Source organism: Taudactylus pleione, unplaced genomic scaffold (assembly GCF_031769625.1).
Source record: "Taudactylus pleione unplaced genomic scaffold, aTauple2 ptg000178l, whole genome shotgun sequence".
NCBI classification, from domain to species: domain Eukaryota; kingdom Metazoa; phylum Chordata; class Amphibia; order Anura; family Myobatrachidae; genus Taudactylus; species Taudactylus pleione.
This window is the reverse complement of record NW_028284580.1, coordinates 7113308-7135475: the sequence shown is the minus strand read 5'-3', so window position 1 is coordinate 7135475 and position 22168 is coordinate 7113308. Positions and strand designations below refer to the sequence as shown.

Here is a 22168-nt window from a genome sequence, read left to right as displayed (position 1 = left end):
GCCTTCATCTAAAATAATAGGAGATCCCCTTGGCTTCCTCTCTTTTAATCTTTTGTGTGCATTCTGGGCCAACGCAAGTGCATACCTATGAGTGACATTTGTAGGTTTGCTGGATTATTTTTTTCAGTGATACATTTGCATCAAGTCAGCTGCTCTAATAACAATATTAAATTGGATGTTCATCCGTGTGAGTTGATTTTGGACAATTATTGCTGAAAAAATATCATGTCTATATTTGTCCTTTTGATTGAAGGCTTTTTTAACTTTTTATATTCTACATGTTATGTAATTATTAATGGATATTAAATTTATTTGTACAAAAACCATGAGTTGTAGATGTTGTGTTTGTAGCTGTTTTCAGCTAAAAAAGGGAATTGGCAATTTCTCTTGGGAGCAGCCTCAACCATAAGTGGCTCACTACAATATGTATTACTCAACATTTACACCAGGTCTGACCAGCCGCAGAAACTGCAAGTCTCGTCGCACGCAGTGAGTACTCAAGCAGCGTATGCAAACGCAGTGGCTAATTTATGCACGCCCATGAAACAGCATTCAAATGGACAGACACTCCTGTGTTTCGATGACCACTCCCCCCGTCACCATTCCCAAACGCTCACAGCCTGTCGCTCACTCTGCGATGTTTTCCTCTGTGCGTGTGTAATTGCATTGTGGTCGCAGCGTACGTGCAGTGTGGCTTATATGCGTGCGCCATGGCTAACAAGCGCCCTGTCTGTGTATGTAGTTGCATTTGCGAACGCTACTGAATCGGGCCCTCTGTACGGATGGGCTTCTGGGTCAGATGCAGGATCACTAGTTTTCTTAGCTTTACATTAGAGGAGTGATTCCTTTAAAACCAGGTATTTTATTAATTTGCGTGTAGGACACCTGAATTGTGATAGCCCTAGCTTATAGCAATTAGTTCTGCACTTTTTATATGTAACAGTTGATATTTGTGAGAACAATGTGAGCTATTAATGTCCACACGCTGTATATGAAAGCAGATCCACATACTGTATAGCAATAACGGAGGATGAAATGACACAAAATTAACCTAAAGAGCTGCCTGGCTTTTGTGAGTTCATGCATTGATTGTATAGCATATGCAATGTACAGATCCACTCCATGTGATTAATGGCTTGCTCGTGGATGTGACAATGAGATCTGGCTGCATCCTCTGTATGCGTTACTTGTCTTTTGTTAGCAGTATTCCATTCAGTGATCTCTTGGCAAGAAAGGGTAGTTGTAGCAGCGGACCAGCCATTTGATTTCACTGCTTAGTAAACAATTTAAAAAATAATGCTATTACTTAGCGAGACAAAGTAATTGATTTGAATGAGACCTGTAATTAACCTGTAATGGTCTTGACATTACTTTACCATTAACTCTGATACTGCATAGATCTCATACATTATCACTGGTGTGACTTGTCTGACAAGTCTCTAGTTTACATCAAGAAAGGTAAATAATTGTTTTTAACATTCTCCATGTAACCTGTTGGAAGATTACAAAGTTTGTAGCTTCTTGCGACTGAGACCTCCTAGGTGGACTATGCACTATTTGCTGTACAGTTTTACTGCTTGACTGGTTAAATCCTCCTCACTGCAGTGCAAACACATCTGAAAGTAAGTTAATCTTGGCGAGCATACTGAATAAGCATATTATTTCTGTGCAGCTGTAATAACCCTGAGAACTATGGGCCTGATTCAGAGACGGACGCAAACAACATTTCCTGCAGTTTAAGTGATTGTTTGCTAATGCGCAGGTGCCAACGCCACACAGCGATTGCATTTCGATTACGCACACACACAGTACCCACTCGCAAAGTGAGCGACAGGTAGGCAGCGTAAAGGGGGGGGGGTAGAAAAACGCAGGCATCTGACCGTATAAACGCCGTTTTGTGGGCGTGCATGAATTAGTGATTGCGTTCTCCTGCATAGCAGCTCTCTGCGTGTCACGAGAGCTGTAGTGTTTGCGGCTGGTCGCACTTGACTTACATGCTGCATGACTGAGTGCTGTGCATCGATGTTACCGATGTTGACGCTGTTGCACATCGTACAGATATGAGAAGGCAGCAGTGGGTATCCCATCCCATATGCTCGGGTAAGCTTTGAAAGGCATAAGCATATTTTAGCAACTGCGATCCGTGGGAGTATGGAGTTGTGCATGCATTACCATCCGTCTCTGAATCAGGCCCTATAACCTTTATTAAAATATATGAAACCTTAGGGGTAGATTTACTAAAGCTTTAAGAACAGACAAGTGGTAGTGTTTCCCATTGCAACCAATTAGACTCTGCCTATCATTTAGTAGAATGCAGTAGAGAAATGATAGCTTGAATCTGATTAGTTGCTATGGGCAGCACCTAAACTTTGCATTTTTAGAAACTTTAGTAATGCTACCCCTTAGAGTCCACTTATTAAAGTACGGTTAGGACTACTATATGGGTGCAATAACCCACCTGAAAACCATAATGTGCCGAAAACAGTGGTTTCATTTAGCAGTAGTCCTGGTATTGCAGATGTATCAGGTATTCTGTTTCCCAGACCTCTAATGCAGATGAGACTGAAAAGAGGTGGAAGATTGTTTTTATTCTCACAGCTGGTCTGACACTACAGCAGGATGGTATCTGGTTACAATAACGACGGTCATTAAGTCAACAGGGTTCAAATGGTCAACACTTTTTTTTTTTTTTTTAATGGTTTTTCAACATTTTTATAATTAGGGTACGGTTTAAGTGGCAGGAGGGGATGGTTAGGCATCAGGGGCAGGACTAGGGTTAGGTTTAGGCACCAGGGGGAGGGTTAAGGTTAGTATTGGGGTTAAATTTAAAAAACAAAGTATCGACAATTTTTGTGTTGTGTCGGCCTTTTGTATCTCGACATTTTCTACCTGCCAACCATTTGGTGTCGACCTATTAACTGTCAACCTATTATATTATTGATTTTTTTTTTTATACCACACACCAGCAGGACTAGATAGACCTTCTGCCTCGTAGTACATGAGGCATGCAGCCAAGAGTCATTGAGTACAGTTTGGGAGCAAGTTAAGGAGTTTACTGTTACTAGGCTGAGAAGAGAAACTTCTATATCCTCAATACAACCAGTAATGCCAAACATTCAATTAAGTTGATGTATTGATTTGCTTTATTTGATTGGGGCTTTCCACCACTCATCATTATTATTTGGATATACAGTAGAAGTTTGGTAAACAGTCATAGCAGGCGGCCTTGGGCAAAATACTTCTGGAGAATTAGTGAATAATAATGTTCACAATCAGGAAGCTTAATACCTCCATCGTATTGCTGTCTTTAGTGCAATAATTAATTTTAATTAATATAATTGAAAAACAAATTTTGTGTACATGGTAACTGAGAAGTGAATTTTAGTGCAAAGTACTCCTCATCGTGTTTTTTTACCATGAAGTCACAAACTTGTTCTCTTCAATTTGGGTAAATTGTAAAGGGATCCTGTCATTTAGTACTGGGCTAAGCAATGGGCTCAGTCATTATGTGACCAGCTTTTCACTAACCTCAAAAGTTTCTTTCTGAGGGAGCAACTACATTTCAAGCGATGTTTGGTTGGGTGCTGTGTGCACATCGCAGATACTCACAGTAGCCTGGCATTGCGCACTTCTTTGTGCACCCCTATGGAGGTTCGAGGAGAAACGAGCAATGTTGCAGTCTTGATATGACACCGTTACAAGCATTCCCACACTATTCCGATGGCTATTCCGATCACTCCAAATGTAATTGTCCCTTTTATGTAATGTTGTTTTTGTGAGAACATAAAGGAGTACTAAAGAACTATACCTAAAATTAATTATTCTTTCATAACTCCTCATGGCACAAAAAAACACCTCCTCATGACAGAGACCCAAGTGGTTCCAAATACACCGATCCTTAATGTTCATTCTAGCACCCTGTACCTGTCACAATGCTTAGTTCCTCTTTCCTGACTAGAATGTAGCTCTCTGCTCTGGTGCTTCTACCACACTCAGTTGATGAAACAAACTGCTAAGATACAGACCAGGCAGGAAAGAGGAACTGTATGGGTTGTGACCGATGCAGGGTGTTAGAATGAATACTAGATTCCCACCAGCAACTGACACTTCTCCCAGACTACAATTGAAATATAGCTACTGCATTTTCTTTCTAACATACTGGCTGAAAAAAATTAAATGAGGTCAGAAGTTGAGTGAACTGGTTGATTCATAATAGCAACCTCTAACTTATTTTATGCCTTTGTAACCTTTTTAATTGGATGTATCAATGTTCAATTTATTTTCTCAGAGCTTCAAAAGATGTCAGGTGAATTATCCTTAGACCATAACATCAAGGAACCTCGTTGGGACCAGAGCACATTTGTTGGAAGAGCCAAACATTTCTTTACAGTAACTGACCCAAGAAATATCCTTCTGTCCAATGACCAGTTGGAGCACGCCCGGCAAATTGTTCACGACTACAGGTACAGATGATTAATGTAAAAGCTGACTATATAGAACTATCGTGCTTCTCGTCTGCTTCTGTTAACATTTATTTTCTGCAATGCAGGATACGTAAATTCTGTTTTTCGAACTTGTCATTCCCGCTAATACATGGAAATCTTTTTTTCTTGATTTTAACCCCAAAATTTAAAATGACAATTATATTAAATGCAAAACCCACCTGGTTAAACCACAAAGAGGCTTAGTAAAGCTAGCCTGTCATTGGTGCCATGCGCATGTTGAATTGAGAACATTGTTATCATAGACTAGTAATACCAGAGATTTCTTATGAACCACTCGAAACTTGAAAATGTAATTCTTGGTGCAGACCTGCGATAAGGCACAAATAATTTTGCACAAGCTGACTTGCAATGCATTTAAATGTATAAGAAATCTATTTTGTTTTTGTTTATTTGGTATTTTGCAAACATTATATAAAAGTATATTTTTCCAGCAGAGTTGTTTTTATAATGTTATGCCATAAAGTAATGTACTGTATTATATGGAGAAAGAAAGACAAAGAACACAGATTGCCTATAATGCTGTCAGTGATGACTATAGTGTGTTAGTCTTTCACTACACATAATGTCAAGTGGCAGAGATGACTTTGCTATCACAGTGTAACCATAAAAAGGAAACATGTTTGTCACATCTTCATTTATTTATATTAATACTAGCAAAGAACTGGTTTCCAAACATGTAGATTACATTGTGTTTATTGTATATTACTCCTAGAATTTATACTGTAATGTAGAGATATAAATAGATATAAGATACTGTTTTCAAATGAAACACTAACATATAAGTGGGAAACAGAAAAAAGACAGTTGGGTAGGTTACAGAAGAAAACATGGAAATACAGTGGATATTAACCTTAGGGAAGTATAGGATATACCAAGGAAATCTAGGTCAGATACACAATATGGATAGTATACATAAAGAAGCAAACCAATACAAGGGGAGAAGTCACTTGCTTTGTGCTGCTCGCAGCTCCCGTCTAAAACGACAATTTGTGTGTGCCGATGGGCGCCCATTATTTCTCTATGCACTCTCCTGAGACTGTGAGCAGAAATAGGTGAAAAGTTGGGCTTTTGGTCACCAAAACACAGCACACCCAGTACTTTGCACAGGTTTAGCCAGTTTATGCGTCTAAACCTGGTGCATTTGGGTGCGACCTGTTATAGGCGCTCATTAACTTTCACCCGCTGGCACAAACATCGCACCATCACTTTACACTGGAGAACGGGCTCAAGAAAACAATTGATTCCCCCCCTGCCCCCATAAAAAATGCAGAACTAGGGGCAGTGTGAACTGCAGTTAAAAGACAAACAAATGTATCATGTATGTCATTGTACTTTTACACAATGATTAGTCACTTGGATAACGACAAGGCCTTAAGTCTAAAGCTGCATACACAAACAACGATTTTATGAACAATTATCTGTCAGATTTTTTGAAGTGTAATGAACGATTTTTTTGAACTACAAACAATTTTTGCATATTCCCTTAATGAAAATCGTTCAGTTGGTCAGTCTGACTGAACTACAAACGTGAACGCTCATGAACGATAATCGTTCATCGTTTTAACTCCAGAAAGTGAACGATAAACTATATCGTTAACGATAATCGTTCAAAAAATCGTTGTGTGTGTATGCACCTTTATACTTCCATGCTCTGCAGTGACAGCTGTTTATCACACAAAAACATTAAGTAAACATCAGTAGTAGACCAAACAGGGAAAGAACAACAGAGGAAGAAATTGAGTCCTCCAGGTTGAAAACCACAGGAGGAAACCAGGGCATGATGGGAAAGGTCTGTAGCAACAACTAATTGACATACAGTATACAACATCACTTCTGATTTAGATTTGCTATGTCCAAATTCCAAATGTCTCTGCAAGCTTATCTACAGATAACACGTTGTACATCTTCTTGTGGATTTGTTCTACATTCACCAGAATGTTAAGTGGACGTAAAAAATTCCTGATCAGTATGAGGGATTTATTGTATACTCATTGGATGAATGAAAATACAGAAACACATTACACCTAAGGGAGATTTTTCACTATCTTGATTGTATGTATTCGATCTTTTGGAACATGGCTTCAATTGATTATAGATGAAACATTCCTAATAGTGATCGATAGATCACTGTTTTGAGGTTCACCTATACTTCAAGAAACATGCAGGAGGGAAAAAATAGGTTACAAATGTATTTGTCTATCCATACTCCATATTTATTCCATACATACAGCAAGAATGTCTGTGTGTAGGATGCTAAGTCTAAATAATGATACAGACAAAAACGGTTCCTCATGGTACCTAGTGAGATCATTGTTAAACCTGGTAAATGCACACGTGCGGCCAGCTTTTCATTCCAATCGCATAAAACTAGTGGACTTCAACACGTGTCTGTACAATATATGTGCTGTCATTTGTGAATGCTTCAATAGTAAATAGATTCAATTTGTATTGTTGCTGCCCCAATTACATGACAGGTGGTGTATAGCAGGTTGATGTTATCCCAAGCACATTTTATTTAATCACTAGTTTAAAATGAATTGAAGAACCACTGAATGTAATAATACTTTTTCCCCACTGATGTCTTTGGAAAGATAGTGCTTGTGCAGAAGACTCTGGCACAGTACCAAAGACTTTCCTATCTCTTGTGCTGGCAACATCTGTCCAAAGATATCGCCAGAACAATCGTAGAGAGAGGGACCCACCAGAATGGCACAATGGCGGATCTGTCTTGGTTGCGCCGCTCACCATGCACTTCTTCTAGATAAGTCACTGACACAAATGTTTTCATTATAATGATTTTCTATAAAATGTACACTTTAATGAATTTCAGTCTTACTACATCTTGCTAAAAGCAGAACTACTGGTTAACTAAGTTTTTTTTTTTTTATCATTTAAGACATGGAATTGTGCAGCCGGGTCTCACGGAAGATGAATTGTGGCGAGCAAAATATGTGTATGATTCTGCCTTCCACCCTGATACCGAGGAAAAGATGATTCTGATTGGAAGGATGTCTGCTCAGGTGCCAATGAATATGACCATCACAGGATGCATGATGACCTTTTACAGGTAAGAAGTAACAGAATATTAGCTTGATCTTTCAGTTTTTATTGGTTTAATGTAAATATTAGGAAACTAAATTTTTCAATAATTTGATGCTCTTTCTGTATATATCCTATTAAGTAGAGTGCCATGTTCAGTCACATAATGCCCCCTGTCAATCTTTATGTATGATAATCCCCTCACAATACAATGTTTGATGGAATGGCCTAGTTGTAGATGTCATTGTGATATTATAGTGGGCACCATTCCTTTATAGAGTCACTATTAGTACTGGCCAGCTTTGGGCTAGGCTTCTTCAGGGAGAACCCACATTTCTGACCCACTGTTATAATGCAACCAACCCAAATTGTCTTGCGCTGGAGCAGATTGAGCTTTAAGGGAAACTCTATATCTACGCCATGCAGCATCTGTGATCTGGCTGCAGTCAGCGGTTGCTGAATAAAATTTTCAGTGTAACTTGCAGTACTCCTAGTTAGCTCATGTATTTGCAAGGATTCGGCAGCAAAGCATGTGATTAGGTGTTTACATTACGCTTGGAGAAATCCTACGGTATAGTCTGTGCAATGGCAGCTGAATCATTTCCCCTTAAAAGGTGATTTCTATATCTGTAATTTGAAGAAGGAAATCAAATATGATAAGTACCCTTTGTTCCAGGTAGAATGTGAAACCTCATTTTTCGCTTGAGGAGATACAATGACCAGGGCAGACAGCATGTGTGAGCATTTGTCAGGGGTCACCAGGCAGGTTGCACCATGCATACGTGAATAGAACTGAAGCCCAGATGTTAAAGCTGTCTACTCTAGATGCTGCCTCTAAGCCACGTCAAATAAAAACCTAAAAATGCTGTTCTCTATTTTTAGGACAACTCCAGCCGTGATCTTTTGGCAGTGGATCAATCAGTCTTTCAATGCCATCGTTAACTATACAAACAGGAGTGGAGATGCTCCCATCACAGGAAGGTAGGAGAATGTAGTAACTGTGGCTACAGTACTTGCCAGTCACTTTTTCATTTCTTTGCCAATATAGGTTTAGTCTTTGCATACATAAGGTGAGGCTTGTGTCAAAATAATAACCGGCTGAAGATTGTTGTCAGAAATTCAAAGTGGGACATTTGTTTTATAGATGCACATTGTTTTAGAATTCCATGTTTGTTATGAGAATGAGCACTTGTTTTTTCTTTAGAAGGTGGATCAGCACTTGATCTTGTTTTGCAGGAGATGGATATTAAAAGAACAGCTAGAGTGGAGAAGGAAAATATTTGGCACTGTTTCCAGTTTAGCAGGGGTCATCAGAACCCCTTTACTTCCACATTTAATACCACCTGGAGGCGGTGACAATTAGTACTCAGAAACTACAGATATGTCCACATCTGTACGCTACAAGTCACGCTACACATAACGCGGGAGCTTTGTGTGACTCGGTAATGCTAAGCATCTTCATGCGACTTTTTACCTTCAAATGCGTCTCATTCGCACAGCGAATATTTAGCAAAAAAATGGAATGTATTACTGGCGCATACTTATAGAGAAATAAGCTAGGTAGAGGGAAATAACAACGGGGAAAAAAAGGTAATAGGGAAAAGTAATAAGAAGAAATAGAAAGAAAGTAATCCACTTGGTGTAGTACAATATATTTAATATGTATATTGATAATAAAAAAGGTGAGATATGACTTTACATAAAATCTGGTATTAAAATATACACTTAATAAATCACATCTAATAGTCTGGATACGGAGGACTATATCCAACAATTTAAAACCTATAACAAAGGTATAGCCTGCGGAGAGGCAACATATAATTGAGACAAAGGGCCTGATTCAGAGCCGCTCGTAAGCGGCCGCTAGTTCGCTCCGAGCGATGTTCGCACAACTGCGCATGCGTATGGGTCGTAATGCGCATGCGCCAACTAGTCAGTGCGGTCGGAAATCGAGCACTCGCAAAATAGCGAGTGCCTGCTAATTTGAGTGACAGGATGAAGCGTTTGCGGGTGGTAACAGGGGAAGGTGCTTGAAAACGGGGAGTGGTGATCCGAACGCAGGCTTGCCAAACGGTCAAAACGGGCGTTTTAAGAGTGTGCATAATTAACAAAGCAGCGTCATCGGCCATGTCACTTGGTTGTCTCTTAGCCTGAACTGTTCGCATGATTGCGGTAGGAAAATCCTACCACAAGCACTGCGAGCAGTTCAGACGCCTTTCGATGTACTTGATTAATCAGCGGAGATGACGTAGGATACGAGCGGCCAGGGGGCGTCTTTACAAAATAGCGAGTGCATGTTTCGTTCGCTCGCTCAGACATAGAGGCGTCAACAGACCGCAAAGAGCGAGCGCTCAATTTAAATATCTGGCCCCTTTTTCTGAACGAGCGAGCGCAAATAGCGTCCGGCTCTGAATCAGGCCCAAAGCTTGCTGCAAATTGGCCAAAAAACACAATAAGCTAAATATATATTGCACTTAATCAGTGCATACAGTCTAGTCCAGAGATCTGTTCCTCCTGTCACATTGACTGTATTAGGATCCACAGTTGTAACCAAGTATAGTCTCCCAGTTTGAAATGCCACACTGTTATATTACAATAGCTGTATGTGTCCCAAAATGGATGTTGGTAGGATGCCAGCTGTGCAGTATATTACTGGATGGAACATACGTGACCCAAAGGTGGTAATAATCTTCACTTTGTATATGACACTCGCCCTCTCTGGTGTATTCGTAGCGCCAATGTCCCATTTTCCCAGACTTTCCCTTGAGGAAAACAGCGGCTGTTCCGACTCCCCGCTACAACTCTAAACCGGACCAGTAAAGTCTGGGAAAACGGGACATTGGTGCTACGAATACACCAGAGAGGGTGAGTGCCATATACAGAGTGAAGATTATTACCACCTTTGGGTCACGTATGTAACCATCTATATACATATTAAATATATTGTACTACATCAAGTGGATTACTTTCTTTCTATTTCTCCTTATTACTTTTCCCTATTACCTTTTTCCCCATTGTTATTTCCCTCTACCTTGCTTATTTCTCTATAAGTATGTGCCAGTAATACATTCAATTTATGCCTAATCATCACCAGTAGAGGAAGCTGGTTAGTTTTTAACAGGCTGCAACTTGTATTATTATACCTACTTTTCTCCCTCAGATTTGATAACGAGCGCAGATAGTACTATTTATCACAGGAATAATTAGCACAAGCAGCTTCTGCTGATTAAAATGATATGTAGCATGTCTATATTCTGTGTGCGACTGTGGGTGTATCTGCATACGAAACACTGCGTTAGTGTTATAGCCGCTGACACTGTAATGCAGCGTTTCGCATGCAGATACACCTGCGGTTGCTCACAGAATATAGGAATGCCGCATTACTATAATTTTTATCAGCAGAGGCTGCTTGTGCTAAATATTCGCATCGCTGTGCGAATAAGACGCATTTGAAGGTAAAGAGTCGCACAAAAAGACGCTCTGCGCTATAGAGGCACACCACGGCACGGTGTGACTAGAAGGGCTGTTTAGCGTGCAAGGAGGCTAGATGTATGAGGACACATCTGTAGGTGCAGTGGGAGGTCTTAGCGCATCTATGTGCGGTGTAGTCTGTGTTGAGCATAAGAATTATTTTATGGTAATTATTTCCACTGTGATTATTATACAGTTTGTGTTTTGCTTTTTTGCACTGCAAATTAATGACACATTTTTTGGGTCCATATTTGCTGTTTGTTATGCCTATTTAATCTTGATCTTCTATGCTGAAAGGTTGGGTGTTCTTATCGATACATAAAAATTATACTTTTCTAGTCATGTAAAATGTCTGTTAAACTGGTATAGTTTCTTTTATGAGCCAACATTGATCTTTAACTTTATATTTTTTCATCACATGTCTCTACTAATGGTTTCAAATTTGCTTTATTTCATTACCGCATTCACCTTTTTTTTTTTTTTTTCTGTTTTGTTGTATAACTAATGTTTTGGTTGCTGCTAACTGCCAGAAAGCATTGATTGAATCCCTGGTGTAATGGAGTTGTGCAAATAAAAATCACCAGTCTGACCCAATTTAAAGTGTCTCTATTTTGGCCAGTTGAGTGGTGTACACTGGTAGTACTACTTTTTGTTTTCACCACTGTCAACTGCCATTATTGTTTGTTATTAATATGCAATTAGCTTTACTTAGTAATATGCTTTTAGCAGAGCCGTAACTAGACTTTTTGGTGCTCTGGGCCAGAAACAGCATTGGCGACCCCCTATTTTTCAAATAGGGGCATAAGATGTGCACCCGAAAAAGGGATGTGGCCTCATGGGCTGCCATCAGAAATTGTGGGGCAGATAGCTCCATGTGTAAAGTGTCTGACTGCCATGTGAGAGGTGATGGTTTTGGGTCCCAGGTATGACAGTATTTTGAAATGTGTGTGTTAATTAAGAGGATGTGACACCGACGGTGCAGGGGGAGGTGACCAGATGGAGGGGGAGCCAGCCAGGGAGGAGATAGGGGCGGCCAGGAGATGCCGGGGATAAAAGAAAAGGAAACTACTAGTGAGAATGATTATAAATACAAAATTGACAGGCCGAACAGCGCCCCCACCCTGCGGTGCCCTGTCCCGTGGCACATGTTGCACCACCCTAGTTACGGCCCTGGCTTTTAGCCACATTTGGATAGTAGACATTTACAAGAAATTTGCTTGTGATAGCTTGTGCATGTATTCACAGTCATAAAGAAACCAATTTCATTATTAGGTTATTTATATAGCACCTACAGTTAATCATTCACACCAGTCCCTGCCCCAGTGAAGCTTATGCTGGGTACACACTGGCCCTCATATCGGCTGTTCAATTGAATAGCCGATATATAATAGAATTAACATAGAAAAATAAAATTTTACGGCAAATAAGAACCGCTTGGCCCATCCTGTCTGCCCTTGTCTGTGTGTGTGTGTCAGCCAGTCTGTACAGACAATATTTCTGTGAATGACGTTATTCACAGATATATTACGTCGACTGTGCAGCACAGCCGATAGCTGATATATTGGCTCATAGTGCTGTGTGTACGGGCGGTCTGCCGTTCACCCATACACTTGCTGCAGAGGCCGCCGGTGACTGACATCACAACTGAGCGGGCACATGTAAATGCCCATCCAGTTGTAACGTCGGTCATGACACATCGGGCCGACAATTGACAAGTGTGTATGCACTTACCAATAATCAAATAGGATGGGCAATCCGAAATTCTAGTTTCTATATTCCCAACGCACCTAAAGCATAGACCTGGAATGCTTTGTACAATTTTAAAATGTAGCTTTTAAAAAGAAAGCCACAGTCTTTGGACAATGGGTAAAGGGCTACTGAAATATAACAAAGTGGCAAACATTGCAAATATAATATAAATACAGGTTGAGTCTCCCATATGCAAATAGTCCGAAAATACGGAATATTTTTAGCATGACTGAGATAATGAAACCTTTGCTTTTTGATAGTTCAAAGTACACAAACTTTGTTTAAGGCACCAAATTATTAAAAAATATAGTATAAAATAACCTTCAGGCAGTGTGTATAAGGTGTATATGAAAGCTAAATTAATTTCATGTATGTACACAAACTTTGTTTGAGCCACAAAATTATTAAAACTATTGTATAAAATGACCTGCAGGCTGTGTGTATAAGGTGTATATATAACACATAAATACATTCTGTGTTTAGATTTGGGTCCCATTCCCAAGATATTTCATTATGGTATACAAATATTCCAAAATACGGAATATTCCGATATCCAAAATACCCCTGGTCCCAAGAATTTTGGATATGGGAGACTCAACCTGTAGCATATTATGACCTTACTATACATATGCTCTTTATAGATGGTTTTATAAAACGATCTCCCTCACCTTTGTCATCTGTTAGTATTCGTCACGCGACCAATTTAGTGCAGCCAATTTATGCTTGAAGAAAGGGACTGTCCACCGGTGCCTAGCACTAACATTATCGTATGTAAGAGAAATACTGAATGTAATGCTGGGGAGAGGGAAAGAATGCTGAACATATTAAATAAGAAAAAAGTGGTCTATAAAACAATTCCAACATACTTTGGTTAAAAGATCCATGATGGTTTCCAAAAACAAAGCACTGTGAGATTTTCCACTGTGTACAGTGACATCCTGGATTCTACTAAAGGATACTATGACAGTACCTGTGTGACCATTGTAGTGCATAGTTTATTAATACTCTAAATTCACCTTATCTTTCATTAATGACATTTGTTGACATGTTTTCATGTAATGCGTTTCCCCTGCACAGTCACACCCTTTTACCTCTTGTTGTTTTAGCGAACTGGGAACAGCTTATGTTTCCGCCACCACAGGCGCTGTTGCCACAGCTCTAGGACTTAACGCACTAACCAAGGTATTTCATGTGTTGTGTTTATATGATGTCTTTAATTATCCGACTAACTAATATCCATTTCATTGGTGTCGACTTATAACTTTTAATGCCCAGCAGGTAATACAGGTAACATTATCTGAAGTATGGAGTGAGCCTTGTATGTCACTTTACAGTATAAATGGTTTTTAGAGCAATTGCTATCCTATGCCTTGGATGTGTCAGAATATCTGTTTTAACATGCAATAAAGCTGTATCATGCTTATAAAGACTGACTTGCATTTTGCACTAAGGGGGCTCAAATCTTCAATTTATTTTTGTGCGTTAATTGTGCCTAATACAGGGGAATATGTGCTGCCTGGGATATGGTCAATATCCTGGCGTGCGGGATGCTGGCGCTTAGAATACTGGCGCTTGCATCCCAAAGGTAAGTAGCGGGGTTAGGCTTTGGCACTAGGGGGAGGGTTTGGGAAAGGCACTAAGGGGGGAGGGTTAGGTTTAGGCTGCGGGGAGGTGGAGGATAGGTTTAGGCACCAGGGAGGGGGGTTAGGGGTAGGGAGAGGGGGAAGGTTTGGATATAGACCAGCAGGTGTCTGTATCCTAATCCTGTTGGGATGCCGGTGTCGGGAACTTGACCACCGAGATCCCAAACACGGGCATCCTGTATCAAACCCATGCTGCACACTGCTGTGTATATCATATGGGCCCATTCTGCTGTCTCTTTGACCTGCTCTGTAATATAAAGTCTCTGGAAACTGACCATGACCTTAAGGATGTCTTATACTTTTATACTGTAAAAGGATTATCACACATGAGTAAGAGTGATATGAGGGAATTATGTGTAGAGGCAAAAAGAATGGCAGTCTTATGAATGGTAAGCTAGCAGAGTTTGTAATATATTTCCAGAAAATAGGTAAGTCTTATAATAAGCATATTATTAAACTCTCCTAACTATTTTCATTAGACAAATACCAAAAAATTACGAGCTAGAATGTCTTTTAAAATGATGTAATATTAAATAGCACCTTTATTAGGTACAACAATTGCCCATCACCATAAATGCATATTGTCATTCTTTGTGTTGTGGCTAATCCCTTAACCCTGAGATGTGACGTGAGGGCCAGCAGATGTGTTTGGCTCCTTGTAATAGGCAGGGATTGTGAATAAGATCTTGTTGAATAAAATTCTAGTCCATAGTTCACCAGAGGTATTTAGCAACAAATGTCTTCCCTATATTATATATTTATGTTACAGAGGGTTTCTAGTTGGAAGAACCAGACTCCTGGATGGAAACCAGATCAATTGACTAAATTTTACAGCGGCTAAGCTGTATTATTTTCTGACTCCTAACATAATGTGCTGTATGGACATTTGTGAAAGACTCAAAACATATTTGATCCAATCACTGTTTGTGTCACATATATGAATTATGCAGAATGTTCATGTGTATTTATTCTGGGGTTTTTTTGGCAAGTGACTTATGAATAGTGAGATTTATGATCATCTCTTTTGCTCTCGTCCATTCAATTAGGAGTGAGTTGGGTCCTGCAAGCCATTTTCACAGCGAATTGCATTTGAAATTTAATTCCAAACTCGCATTGCGTTTTCCCAGCAAATTCGCTTTTCTTTTCATGCACTAGTCACAGATCACTCTTTGAAGAAAAGTTGCGCTACCTTAGTGCATCTCATACGACTCTGCATTTCTAATTGAATCTCGCTGGTACACACAATGCCATGATGTATATGAGTTTCCTGATGCGAGTTCTAATCTAATCTAATTGAACTTGATTCTCTGGCTAGAAGTGAAGTCTTCTAATAAACCCTCCTTTTAAGCAGAACTGAATCCACGCCATACATGTAGGTATTGCCTCGACATCCACAAACCAGTTATCCTGGTATCTAAAATTTTTGGTAAAACAGACTGAGAATTTATGCTGCTGTCACCCCAAATTGGGCTGTGACTGACGCAACCAAGCTTAAATTATAACAAAAAGGCTAGCCCTGAATTTTTGTTATTTCAGTTATTATGTTGGTGATTTGCAAATTTCTAAATTACAAGTAAAGTAACCCAGCATATGCTGGATGACCTCTATCCGTCACCTGCTCCACCCCTCCCTCCTCACACTGTCCCACTTCATAGTTACTCTGCTCTAATCACAAGCAGGGGTCCTCCTTTGTCCTCTAATGTGTGTGCCGCTGCTACAATGGGAGCTGTTGGATCCTTAGGTGCACGCCCCGACTCCCACTGCCCATGTTGGAGATGGGACAGACTTTATTGGATTAATATATAGATTACTATTCACATTTTTTTGCTATCAGGTGAGTTTTCAAATATGGCAGTGTTGGTTCCTTTCCCTTGGAGTATTAAAAAGCCAGCAAAGCTAGTAAGGGATACAGTTATAGAAAACAAATGTTACTACATTTAGTAGGAAAGTTATTAGATTTTAATTATCTTACTACTGAAAACGGTGACATAAATACTATAGACAGCAGAGATGATTGCCTCAGGGCCCCAGTTCGGTATGGGCACCTGGGGGCAGTGCCGCCATTAGGGGGTGCAGGATATTTTTGTTTAATATCATTTACTTTGAGAATGATTTGTTTTGTACACACAGTTGTTCTCCTGTTTAATGAGGCTAAAGCCACGAGGTGAAATGGCATGTTACTCCTTTGTGTACAAGGCTTTTGCCACACAGAAATGGTCTGCTTGTTTCATGGAAGGTACATTTGTGAGTCAATAGATTTTCTTTTTAATTTTCTAAACAAAGCATAAGAATTCTGTGGCTAATCCTGGTCCGTGTATTACATGAGCAAACCAGGAATGACAGTGGACAACCAGCCTGCATAACAAGTGTTATTCAAAGATATGATGCGTTTACACTGAGTGCAGTGCACAGAATGCCTTTGACTAGTTGGGTTAATCTGTGTAGTGTTTTACAGCAAATGGAAAATATAACTGGCCTTTTTTCCTATCTCCATTATTTTCAGCATGTTTCACCACTAATAGGAAGATTTGTTCCCTTTGCTGCTGTTGCTGCTGCAAACTGTATCAATATCCCATTAATGAGGCAACGGTAAGACATTACTGTTTCGCAAATTAAAGCAATTTAAATGGATAATTCCTTTGTATAATATTATAAAATCTGTCAATCAAGATGACTATGACAAAGCATAACTCTCATGGTTGCTATGGTTAATATTGCCACTATTACTATTTATATGTTACCTAATGCTAGTTGAGCATTATAGACCTAGCAGTGACCCCTCACATTGTGCCAAGAGTGATCCCACATAATAATTCAATAAAGGGACCGTTCTTGAAATCAGTATAAGATGCAGACCACTTCTGGTGGGGTCTAGTGCTCGATACAGAACCTAAGGGGACATTTATTAAATGTGCAGAGAGATAAAGTACCAACCAATTAGCTCCTGACTGTCATTTTGCAGCCTGTGAAATGTCAGGAGCTGATTGGTTGGTACTTGATCTGTCTCTAAGCTTTGATAAATCTGTCCTCTAGTCTGATGATATTTGAGCACAGGATCACAATGGAGAGAGGCCAGGGAGAAGGTACCATAGGAGACAGTCTGTGAAAACAGGTTCCAGGTTTTTTAGAGTAAAATAGTTTGACAAGGAGAGGGAGGAGAGCTGCAGGTGATATACAGCTGTTACAGAAGTGATTTCCTGCAGTGTATGGTGGGAATGGACTATCGGAAGTGGAACAGACCAGATTTCAAGCTTTGTTTGATGTTACCTGAACACAGGAATCCATATATGGCAATTTATGGGGTGTTTCATTACTCCTGTATTCTTATACAATGTTGTTTTCTCATTGCTCCCTCTTTATGCCACGAGCTTGGAGCACAGGCCAGATATAGCATTATAGTAAAGGTGGTATAATAAAGATAACGGTATATTGTGCAAATAATACCCCTCTTGGGCATAAGCAGAATTTTCAGATTTTTTCTTTTAAGAAATGTGAGTTAAAAGCTTAAGATTTGGAAGATGTGATTGTAAGAGGTGTTTTTGTTTAGCGTTTTACTTTTGTCCCATAGATCAGTTATTTTCTGTTTTGTGGACATTTCAGACCTGTTCACAATTAGTTGAAAGTTACTTCTAAATCGTAAGTCACTATTGATATTCCTTGCTGTCTCTGTATATGTACAAACATTTGCTTTTATAAGATAAAGATACAAAACGGTTTACAATGATCTATGGTGTCTCCCGCGGTTACTGTTAGGATGTGTGTCCTATGTAACCCTGTGATTTTTTTTTTTTCAGAACTGATCACATCGCTATTTTAATGAGGGTTGTCCAGTACCTTTAATGCATTGCTGTGTTTTATTTCAAAGGGAGTTGAAACATGGCATCCCAATCACAGATGAGAATGGGAACCGAATAGGAGAATCTGCTAATGCTGCTAAACAGGCCATCACTCAGGTGGTTGTTTCTAGGATCCTGATGGCTGCCCCTGGCATGGGTGTGTATATATTATTTAATACACAGTAGGGGGCTGTGAATGCCCTACAGGAATATTTCTCTGTAACATTATTATACAACAGCAGAAATCTCCACACTTGTATTTTTTTTATGGTGCTTTAGATTAACTAACCAGTATAATAATATAAACTATTCACCACAGTATCTTTAAACAATAGCAAATACAATATTTTTATCCTTGGAATGTGCTAAATATATGATGGGAACATCATCACTGAGATGTCACCCCATGCCACTTCAGGAGTATGCACAAAGTTTTGTAAATAGAACAAGCCTCTATACAATAGAATTGCTCAATCACTGTATTTTACAGAACGTTATGTTTGGTTACTTACAGTAAGCTGATCTAAATATAATGGTTTAGCTGCAAGTCGATGGTTATTTTGGCCTCTGAAAATTGATAATTTTATAGCATACTTCAAAAATAACCCTTTAAGGGTATATTTACTAAAGTGTGGGTTTTTAGAAGTGGAGATGTTGCCCATAGCAACCAATCAGATTCTAACTATTATCTTCTAGACGGTGCTAGATAAATGATAAGTAGAATCTGGTTGCTATTGGCAACATCTTCACTTCTAAAAACACGCATTTTAGTAAATATACCTCTTAGACTATAGCTACTTTATTGGAGTAATATAGCTGTTTATCACATGAACACAAAGCATACGTTACATATATGACGCAACTGCAAATTATTCTTAATATAGGCCATCACTTCAACAGTGAACATGTACTTCTCTTTTGTGTGTGGTTTCACACAGGAGGAAGTTATTGCAAGCAGTGATTTGTGTTGTATTGTGTAACTCTGTTTTACCCAAGAAATATGTGCTGTACTTTGAAAACCTTTGCAGAGTTTAGGGACACTTAATATTTTTTACCAGTGTTATAAGACTAAAGTTCCAAGCAACTGAGTGTGTGGTTCCACTATGCTGCACCAGAGCACTGCACAGTAGCTGGTCCTCACTTCTGTGTAGCTGTCTGGGATACCGATTAACAGCCAGTTGGTGCAAATATAGTATTATTTGGAAAACTCTGAATCCATTAGGGCTGAATGGAATATCATGATGTGTCATTTAGTGATTATTAAAATACTATTATTTATTTACAGCTATTCCTCCATTTATAATGAACAGTTTGGAAAAAAAAGCTTTTCTTAAGGTAATGTGTATATTCTGTGTTGTCTATGCATAGTACTGTAGTATTTTTACATGCACAATGCTTTCAACTTGTATACCCTCCAGTCTCACACAAGTTGCTGTCTTTTGTTTTGTGTTCAGAGATTTCCATGGATGAGTGCCCCTATACAAGTTGGAATAGTGGGTTTCTGGTAAGTGTTTGTGCTATATTTCTCTACTTATAAAAATGTGTTTAAAATCATCTCCAAATTAAAGTAGACTAAATCATTTATTTTCTTATTCTAACTACACCTACATATGAGCATTGATCAACAGGGTTTTGTTCAGTTCTATTTCTGACAATAAATTGTATGATTTATTTATTTTTTTAATTTGTATTAGTACCATATTGACTTGCTCTTGGTCAATTCATGCATGCAGATGATCAAATTAATCTAACAATATGGTTACAAATAAAACACATGCTTACATTTATTAACACAATTAATTAGGGGCCAGTTTTCTCACACACTGTGTAAAGTGCCAGCAACATTTCAATTAGAAGACCCATGATCAGCCTGATTGATTGATTTAAAGAAATATATTTTTTGCTTTAAGTGATTTATAAGAATTTTTTTTACTTTTTTCAGTTTGGTATTTGCAACACCTCTTTGCTGTGCATTATTTCCCCAAAAGAGGTAAGCTATTATGCACATCAGCTAGTAGTAGAGCTAAGACCCTCTCTTTAAAACATTTCTCTTTTCCGCTACCTGTATCACGTTTTAGAATATAAATATATATTTTTTGAAATAAATATGATCTAAAGATTTACTGGTATTTGGAGTTATATATTTGAATTCACATTTTGGATAAGTGCCTCTTATGATATGACTGATGAGAACGGATAAGGGGTTACCCATCTATATACAAGTAGGATTTATTATTTTTATTTTTTTATGAAGTATTTTTAATTTCACAGTACTGTAGTACAATTTAACATCTTCAAATATGTTCCTAAACCTTTTACATATTTGTAAATTCCGCTAGTAATCATTTCATATAAAGAAATATATATATTATATTTAAGTTCCCGGCAAAAATTAATCAACAAGCCCTCTTCCGCCTAACCAGTAGTACCGTGTTGCCTGGGACCTCACAGTTTGGTAGCTGCTTCCTTCTGCTTGTGAGATGGTTGCTTCACCAAATAATATATTACTGGATAATTTTGAAAGTATCTAATCTATGTTGATCAGTTGAGAATACAGCTGTTTGGGTGGCTACAGTTTGTACAAATGGCCACAATGTTTTGTGCCCAGAGATGTAAAGCGGGGCATACACGGTGCGATATGCACCATGTATTACGACTGCCTATCCGATGCCCGACATATCGGGAGGTCCCCACACACGGAGCGAAGTGGATGCTGACCGCCCGATATACCAGGACCCCCCTCCCTCACCCGCATAGCGCAACATGGGGTCGTACATCGCAACCCCTGATCGAGTGAATTTTCTGTAAGATCTGGGGATGCGATGTACGACCCCACGGGAGCGCACATGGGATGATATCATGCCCATACACGGTACGATATAGCAGCTATATTGTGCCAATCCGTCGGATCGGCTACTATATCGCACCGTGTATTGCCGGCTTTAGAGATATAGGCTTTAATAGGGGTGAGAATCTTCCCAGCCATTATTCATTAGAAAGTGTTATTTACTTAGCCTATTTACAGGTTTATCTTACATATAGGAGAGTTTTTTTTGTTTTGATTCTTTACAGAGCTGATTTTACAGCATAAGCTATTTTATCATAAGATCGTTGTCACGGAGTTACACAGCTGTTAGGATTCCAGTTGTCATCGTCTTTTTGTTCTCTTTTGAGTCTCAAAGGTTAAACTTGTTAATTAATAATCTTTGTTTTTTGCTTAGCTCAATGTCCGTGTCACGTCTGGAGCCTGAACTGCAAGCACAAATTAAAGAGAAAAATCCAGGACTGGAGCGAGTATACTTCAATAAAGGGTTATAATCCTGTCCACACAGCGATCATGGAGCGCCATGCATTTTCAGAAAATGTATGTCGCTGACCTTATAGGAAAAATAAAGCAGGTCCTAAACCCTTTTAGTAATAAATAGAAGAGATTTGTTTTATACGTTTTAAAGAAATGTTGCTTATTGATTTTTATTTTTAATTGAATTCTATTTGACCACACAATGAAAGCACCAATCCAATGTTATGTTTATTTTTACAGGTACAAGTGGTCTATATCTTTTTACATAGACTTTATATACCAGTCAGCCGTAACATTAAAACCACCTGTCTAATAATGTGTAGGTTCCCCGTGAGCCGCCAAAACAGCTCTGTCCCATCAAGGCATAGACTCCGGGGGTATCTGGCACCAAAATGTTAGCAGCAGATCCTTGAAGTCCTGTAAGCTGCGAGGTGGGGCCTCCATGGCTCGGACTTGTTTTTACAGTACATCCTACAGATGGATGGAAATGAGATCTGGGGAATTTGGAGGCCAAGTCAGCACCTTTAACTCTGTCATCTTCCTCAAACCATTCCTGAATAATATTTGCAGTATGGCAGGGTGCATTATCCTGCTGAATGAGGCAATTGTCATCTGCAATAATGT

At 39.1% G+C, this 22168-nt stretch overlaps 1 protein-coding gene across 1 annotated transcript in view; it reads left to right on the top strand.

Moving 5' to 3' along the window:
- The window catches only part of SFXN1 (sideroflexin 1), a 29019-nt gene extending 7179 nt beyond the window's left edge, over nt 1-21840 (top strand). Inside the window, exons 2-11 of the mRNA XM_088475806.1 lie at nt 4289-4463; nt 7402-7572; nt 8427-8525; nt 13871-13946; nt 16911-16996; nt 18273-18400; nt 19529-19578; nt 19698-19747; nt 20186-20233; nt 21465-21840. Coding sequence (XP_088331932.1) covers nt 4300-4463; nt 7402-7572; nt 8427-8525; nt 13871-13946; nt 16911-16996; nt 18273-18400; nt 19529-19578; nt 19698-19747; nt 20186-20233; nt 21465-21561 — 969 coding nt within the window. The 5' untranslated portion in view covers nt 4289-4299 and the 3' untranslated portion in view covers nt 21562-21840. The remainder of the gene's footprint in view (nt 1-4288; nt 4464-7401; nt 7573-8426; nt 8526-13870; nt 13947-16910; nt 16997-18272; nt 18401-19528; nt 19579-19697; nt 19748-20185; nt 20234-21464) is intronic.
- The last annotated feature ends 328 nt before the right edge of the window (nt 21841-22168 follow it).